This window comes from Penaeus vannamei, chromosome 42 (genome assembly GCF_042767895.1).
Source record: "Penaeus vannamei isolate JL-2024 chromosome 42, ASM4276789v1, whole genome shotgun sequence".
NCBI classification, from domain to species: Eukaryota; Metazoa; Arthropoda; class Malacostraca; order Decapoda; family Penaeidae; genus Penaeus; species Penaeus vannamei.
Window position 1 is genome coordinate 2718783 of NC_091590.1, and position 8041 is coordinate 2726823.

General features: G+C 41.3%; 1 protein-coding gene across 1 annotated transcript; it reads right to left on the reverse strand.

The window, feature by feature from the left end:
• Positions 1-321: 321 nt before the first annotated feature.
• On the reverse strand, positions 322-6763 carry LOC138860601 (uncharacterized). Its single transcript, XM_070118460.1, has 8 exons — positions 5670-6763; positions 4954-5225; positions 4419-4525; positions 3675-3775; positions 2760-2897; positions 2047-2706; positions 1223-1352; positions 322-618 (listed from the first exon to the last, which is right to left on the reverse strand). The coding sequence occupies exons 1-8, from the start codon at positions 6722-6724 to the stop codon at positions 322-324; spliced, it is 2760 nt and encodes a 919-aa protein (XP_069974561.1). The 5' UTR covers positions 6725-6763.
• Positions 6764-8041: the final 1278 nt, after the last annotated feature.

Here is an 8041-nt window from a genome sequence, read left to right on the forward strand (position 1 = left end):
CACAAACACAAACAAACAAACGAATAAACAACCAACTAACCAGACAAACTAACAAACAAAAACAATTAATCAAACAAACCAGACAAGCAAACAAACGAATAAACAAACCAGACAAACAAACAAACAAACACCAGACAAACACAAACAAACAAAGCAACCAGACAAACAAATAATTAAACAAACAAACAAATAATTAAACAAACAAACAAATAGATAAACATATAATTAAACAAACAAACAAACAAACAAACATAATTAAACAAACAAACAAATAATTAAACAAACAATTAAAACAAACAAACCAGACAAACAAACAAATAATTAAACAAACAAACAAACCAGACAAACCAACCAACCAACCACACAAACAATACCAAATCCCAACTTAAACTCCAAACCCCCAACCTTCTTCCAGTAGCGGCAGAGCCCGGACTCCACGAACACCTGCAGGTACTTGTCGAACTTGTGCTTCCAGGGCGTCTTCTTCGGGTAGATCCAGCCCACGTACATCGGGTAGATTGGCTCTCGGAGGAAGTAGTAGTTGGGGACCTTGTGGAGGAGGACGAGGTAGTTGAAGAACTCGGTACCTTCGAGGAACGCGTGGGTCCCCTCTGTCACCTGTTGGGGGGGGGTAGGAAGGGTGGGTGGGGGTTAGTCTTTCTTTTTCTCGCTCTGTTTGTCTGGCTTTGTCTGTCTGTCTGTATCTGTCTCTGTTTTTCTCTTTCTCTGTTTCTCTGTCTGTCTGTCTGTCTCTCTCTCTGTATCTGTCTCTGTCTTTTTCTTTCTCTGTCTGCCTGTCTCTCTCTGTCTTTCTCTCTCTCTCTCTCTCTGTCTCTTTCTCTGTTTCTCTGTCTGTCTGTCTCTCTGTATCTGTCTCTGTCTTTTTCTTTCTCTGCATCTGTCTCTGTCTTTTTCTTTCTCTGTCTGTCAGTCTATCTGTCTCTCTCTCTGTCTCTTTCTCTGTCTGTCTGTCTATCTGTCTCTCTCTCTCTCTCTCTCTCTTTTTTGGGGGGGAGGGTCAAGCTGGCGTTTCCCTATTCTTCTCCCCTCCCTCCCCTTCCCCATTCACTGTTTCTCCCTCTCTGTCTCTGTCTGTCTGTCTATCTCTCTCTCTCTCTCTCTTTTTTTTGGGGGGGGGGGAGGGTCAAGCGGGTATTTCCCTATGCTTCTCCCCTCCCTCCCCTTCCCTCCCTCCCCTTCCCCATCCCTCTCCCCCTCTTACCTGCTTGAACCCAAGAGGGTAGTCGATGCTCGGAATCAGCTGGAGTTTCTGGCCGAGGGTGCTGAAGGTGGGGTCCTGCGACTCCTTCAGCGCCCCCGGCACGAAGTTCCCGTAGTCGATCATGGAAGGACTTGAGACCGGGAAGTGTAGAGTGAGAAAAAAGTGTGATTCCCGGGAAGTGTAAAGTGAGAAAAAGGAGGTGTGTGTGATTTAATTTTTTTTCCGGAGCGTCAGGTTCGGCGGGGAGTGAGAAAAGGGGGAGAGTGATAAAGAGATTTCAAGAGTTATCTTTTTCTTAACTATCTATCTTTCTGTCTCTTTATTTTTATCTTTCTTTCTATCTATCTATCTTTCTTTCTGCCTCTTTCTGTCTATCTGTCTTTTTGTCTCTTTCTATCTATCAATCTCCCTTTATCTCTTTCTTCCTATATTTCTTTCTGTCTCTTTCTATCTATTTTTTATCTTTATTTCTGTCTCTGTATGTATTCTTTGTATCTTTCTATTTTCCCTTCCTTTTTTATAAAATATGTAGAGTAAGAACCGGTTATTATGGACTATTATTAATAATTAATTAGTACCCTCATGCATCCATCTGCATCTATTTTAAGACCTCTGAAGACATACAATCTAAACATAACGTTTTCCTTTAAAAAATGGTTAAAAAGCCTGGACTATTCGCATAAATTATATTACTTGATAAACCTTTAAAAGACTGTCGACTTAAGCGTCTCCCAGCACGAAAGAAACCAGTTTAAATTCCTGCTTTTAAAACTTATTCTAAACACGTGAAAACTTATCTCTACTTACATAAAAGCATAAGCTACTTATATATGATCTTGGGACCACTTATATAGGATCTCACACCACTTACATAGAGTCTAACACCACTTGCATAGGATCTAACACCACTTACGTAGGATCTCACACCACTTACATAGGATCTAACACCACTTACATAGGATCTAACACCACTTACATAGGATCTAACACCACTTATATAGGATCTAACACCACTTACACAAGATCTCACACCACTTACATAGGATCTAACACCACTTACATAAAATCTCACACCACTTATATAGGATCTAACACCACTTACATAGGATCTAACACCACTTACATAGGATCTAACACCACTTACATAGGATCTAACACCACTTACATAAAATCTCACACCACTTACATAGGATCTAACACCACTTACATAGGATCTAACACCACTTACATAGGATCTAACACCACTTACATAGGATCTAACACCACTTACATAGGATCTAACACCACTTACATAGGATCTAACACCACTTACATAGGATCTAACACCACTTACATAGGATCTAACACCACTTACATAGGATCTAACACCAGTTACATAGGATCTAACACCACTTACATAGGATCTAACACCACTTACACAAGATATACCACTTACATAAAATCTCACACCACTTACATAGGATCTAACACCACTTACACAAGATCTCACACCACTTACACAAGATATACCACTTACACAAGATCCCACACCACTTACATAAGGTCGGACCGCGCTAATTCGTCAACGGTCGCGATGTAGTGCGGGCGCGCGGGCACGGTGATGTAGGCGACCAAGTTTCCGGTGTAGGAAATGGAAATGATCATCGCTTGGAGCCACCACACGCCCATGAAGATCCTGCGGGGAGGAGCGCGTGTGTGTATGGGTGTGTGGTGGGTGTGCGTGCGTCTGTGTACACACACGCACGCACACGCAAGCACGCACGCACACATATACAAATGCATACACACACATACATGCACACACACACTCACACATACACACACGCACACGCACACGAAACACACCGCACACACACACACACACACACACACACGCAAACATGCACACATACACACACACACACACTCACACACACACACACGCACACACACACACACACACTCACACATACACACACACACACTCACACACACACAAACACACACACACACGCATATATATATATATATATATATTTATATATATATATATATATATATATATATATATATGTATATATATATATATATATATATATATATATATATATATATATATATATATATATATATATATGTGTGCATATATATGTATATATATATATATATATATATATATATATATATATATATATATATATATATATATATATATATGTGTATATATATGTATATATATATATATATATATATATATATATATATATATATATATATATATATATATATACATATATATAATCTAGTAACAAGTAAAATTACAGAACCAATACTACCACAACCACAACAACCACAAACACCACGTTTCGAATCAACACGATCTCCTCATCAAAGAAAATAAATAAACCCTCAAATAGCACAATTTTCCCGCCCCTGACTTCATCCTCATGCCGCGTGGCGTGAGGACACTTGCCTGACGGAGAAGTCGGTCGAGAAGGACATGGAGTTCTGCCGCAGGAGGACTCTGACGACCTCCAGGACCGCCCAGCCCCAGCTCATCTCCGCGTCCTTTACCTGGTTGGGGATTGGGAGGGTGGGGCGAAGGATGGGAGGGGGGAAGGAGAGGGAGAGGGAGAGGGAGAGGGAGGGTGAAGGATGGGGGGGAAGGGAGGGAGAGGGAGGGTGAAGGATGGGGGGAAAGGGAGGGAGGAGGTGGGTGAAGGAGAGGGATGGGGAGGGAGGGGGAAGGAAAAGGAGAGGGAGAGGGAGGGAAAGGGAGGAGGAGGGGAAGGGAGAAGGAGAGGGAGGGAGGGAGAGGAAGGGAAGGGAGAGGGAGGGAAAGGGAGGGGGAGAGGGAGGGAAAAGGATGGGAAGGGAGAGGGGAGGGATGGAAGAAGAGGGAAAGAGAGAGGGAGAGGGATGGGGAGGGAAAGGGAGTGGGAGAGGGAGGGAAAGGGTGGAGAGGGAGAGGGAAACGCATATTGAAACGTATTCAAATAACCGAATATATTAGCTGCATTTCTTTTACCTTAAGAAACGTATATTTAAACATATCTGAATAACTGAATAAATTAGTTGCATTCTTTGTTAACCTTTAGAAACATAAATTGTAACGTATCCAAATAACTGAATAAATTAGCTGCATTCTTTGTCTACCTCAAGAAACGTATATTAAAACGTATTTGAATAAATGAATAAATTAATTGCATTTTTTTACCTTAAGAAGCAGACCGAAGAAAGCGGAAACCCCGATGAGAGATAGGCCTACAGCGAGCCACGTGTACCAGCTGTTGGAATGACAGAAAACGGACGACACATTAACACCTTCGTTAAGAAAAGAGAAAATGGGTTTTAATCCTTCCTTTCTTTTTTTTCTCATCAGAAGAAGAGAAACCGAGTATGAATCCTTTCTCTTCAAGAGAAAAAAGAAACGGGTTTTAGTCCTTACTCATAAAGAGAAAACGGGCTTTGATCTTCCCTCTTTTTATATATTTTTTCCTCATGAAGAGAAGAGAAAACGGGATCTTCATCATCAAGAGAAGAGAAAACGGGTTTGCTCTTTCAATTCCGTTAGAAGGAGGAACAAAAAAAATGTTCTTCATGAAGTATTGATTTAAAAAAAGACCAAAATGATGATCAACTAAAATAAACCTAATATAAGAAACACAAAAAAGAAGAAAAACAAAACAAAACCCAAACGAAAATGGACGCTATTTCAATCAAGTCAGACAAAAAAAAACTAAATCACATACTCCACGAAGTATTAACCTCAAAAAGAGACCAAAACAACGACAAACAAGCATAAAACCAGTACCAAAAACCTACAAAAAAATAACACACCACCTCACAGACGCCAGAAAAAAACCCAAAAACCCACGAGAAAGGGAAAAAGATCGTCCACCAACGAGGAGGCGGGACGGGGTTCCTCAGCACGAAGGAAAAGGAGTCAGTGAAGTATGGAACGCTGAAGTCCACGGCATGGTACCGCTCCTCTACGATAGTCATCACGTTCACGCACAAGTCCCTGAGGAAGAGAAGGGAATTGGGGAGGATAAAGAAGGAGGGGAGGGAAGGAGAGATACAGAGTGAGGGTGAAAAACATTGGATGAAAAAGTGGAAAGGAAATGGAAATTGTTTAACGTATAGGAAATTTTTCAACCGATTGCCTGATATAGAACTTGAATTTACGTTTAACTACAGGAAGTTTCTTTAGTTGATTAAATAAGAATTGAAGAGAAAATTGTCTTTGAAATTTCTTTAGTTGATTAAATAGGAATTGAAGAGAAACTTGTCTTTGATTTTTTTCGTGGGTTTAATAAGAATTAAAGAGAAACTTGTCTTTGAAGTTGCTTTAGTAGATTAAATAAGAATTAAAGAGAAACGTCTTTGAAGTTTCCTTAGTTGATTAAATAAGAATGAAAGAGAAACTTGTCTTTGTTCCTTCAGATCTAGGAGGGCAGAACCTCACTTCTCTCCCCTCCACAGCTCGCCGATCATGCCCCGCCAGGAGCCGTTGGAGAAGTCCCCCCACCACTGATCCTCAGGCATCTCGTAGACCGTGTAGGTGAAGTTCAGCCTCGAGCCGATTTCCTGCAGCATGTAGATCCCGATGCCTGTGGTCTCCTCGAGGGCGTCCTGCGGCACCAGGTACGGGAAGTCGTCGGCCCAGCTCGCCAGGTGGAGGTTGACGCCGTGGAAGCTGTCGAAGCGGTCGGGGAAGACGTCACCGAACCGCAGCTGCGAGAAGTCCGGGTACGCGTGGCCGATGTAGTCGATCTTGTCTCCGAAGACGTTGTAGGTGTGGACGTCGAAGCGGAAGGCGCCCCTCGTGACCCGGGCTTGGAGGAGCGTGAGGAAGGGGCTGTGGTTGAGGGCGCGGTGGGGGAGGAGGTGGTCGGCGTCCTCGCTGGTGTTGAGGTTGAGCAGCAGCAGGAACGCGGGGGTCCAGCTCAGCTCGGGGACCTCCTCGGCGAAGGCAAGCACGACCTCGACCGAGCAGAACAGGACCACGTGGACGAAACACTCGTCGTGGTAGCTCCTGAGCCAGTCGGAGTGGAGCAGGTCGTCCTCGGACAGATCCACAACGACGGCCGGGGAGTGGTCCTTCGCGAAGAGCTCCCGGAGGAGATCCTTAGCCGGAAATTTCGAATCGTGGAAGAAAACGGGGATCTTGTGTCTTAAAACTCTCGACGTGAGGACGCGCATCAGCTGCAACGAGGGTCCTGCCGCGTTCCCATTACCCCTAAGGACACTCCGCTTCTCTCTGCGACCTCCATGCTCTCCGGGCTGCTCCTCAACGTCAGATAGGATCCCCCTCTTCGCCCTAAGACAGTGAGGACTGTTCGGGATATCCTTACACCTGTATTGCCCGTAGGATCGATGTCCAGCGTCTGCCTCCGTTGTGCCAGTCCTTCCTGCTCCATTCCCAGAGTCTTTAGGACAAGGAGTGTTCCTCGCCCCGCTAATAGAAGCCACGGCTATTATAGTCACCAAAAGGACCGACGGAAGGACTCCTCGTCTCATCTGCGGAGAATTTGTCACGTTTTACAACAAAACATTAAAGCAAATGCATAAAAAATACGTGTGGTATGCTTCTTTTTTCTATTATAACTGACATTTCAAAAAGAAATCTACAAATGTTCGTAATAATCATTAGAATAGAACACAATAACATTTCCCCTTATACCTTAGTAGAAGAGATTTAAGAGGTTCCCGACTGCTGACAACAAAAGAAAGTTCTGGCAAATCCTGCTTCATCTCCGCTTTTATATCCCGCGCCAAAATGCAGGATCACGTGACTTCATAGGCGTCTGCGTGGCGGTTTGGGATTCAGGAATTTCTAGGGGTACGTGGTTATGCCCTTTTTTTTTATTAACTTATTATTTTTTTCAAAAGCTTTATTTACCTACTATTGATTTTTTATTTGCTTTTTCTAATGATACTTGGTTATGTTTTTTTTTTCAATTTTGTTTTTCACAATTGCTGTTTCTTTTATTGATCCCCCCCCCCTTTATTCTCGTCATTATCATATCATCATCACCTGGTATCATTATTTGTCGTTAAATATTCGTTACTCAATTACTGATATTGATTGCGCAGTTATGACCATTAGGATCATTTATATAAAGTTCTTATTCATTTATCATTAACTTCTATATTGTTTATGTTCGTAATCCATTGTTGTGTTTGAATATCATGTCTAGCATCGCAGCCATTTTGAAATATATAGTTACAACCGATAACAATGGCAGAAAAACGAACAAACACAAATGTAAATTATTCTAGTTTGCGTAAATTGTATCTGTCATTACAAACGATACCAAGATAATATAAATTTTTGAGTATATATAAATGACTCACGAAATAATTTTTAGAAACAAAAGAATTCAGTTAATTTTAGAGATAACGAGTATGATGCATGATCATATTAAGGCTGTGAAAATCAATGTATTGTGAATGGAACCGAGAATCATCAACATTTGTATGATATCATAAGATTTCATAAGATATCATAAGATGCATCATAAGATTTCGTCATTATCGTCATCATCTTAACTAACACGATAAAAAAACAGATGCAGATGATTTGTTATTGAAAAATGACATGATTAATTAACGAGAAACTGTGAGTATATGTCAAGATCCTAATAAAAAAATGTATAGGTTCAGTACGTATAATAGGAATTTTAATATATTTTTTTCAGTACCAAACTTCAAATAACTGACTGATGTTGAAGATCTGCATTAGGCTTTACAGATAAACATTATATATTTTATTTTCAAAAAGAAAAAAATAAAGAAAAAGGCAACAAAACATTGTATACTTTATTTTCAAAAAAA

Coding starts and splice junctions, on each gene's coding strand:
- LOC138860601 (XM_070118460.1), bottom strand. CDS start 6,724: ATGAGACGAGGAGTCCTTCCGTCGGTCCTTTTGGTGACTATAATAGCC. Junction 5,226..5,669: donor GAGCTGTGGAGGGGAGAGAA/GTGAGGTTCTGC, acceptor TCTCTTCCTCAG/GGACTTGTGCGTGAACGTGA. Junction 3,776..4,418: donor TCTTCGGTCTGCTTCTTAAG/GTAAAAAAATGC, acceptor ATCCCCAACCAG/GTAAAGGACGCGGAGATGAG.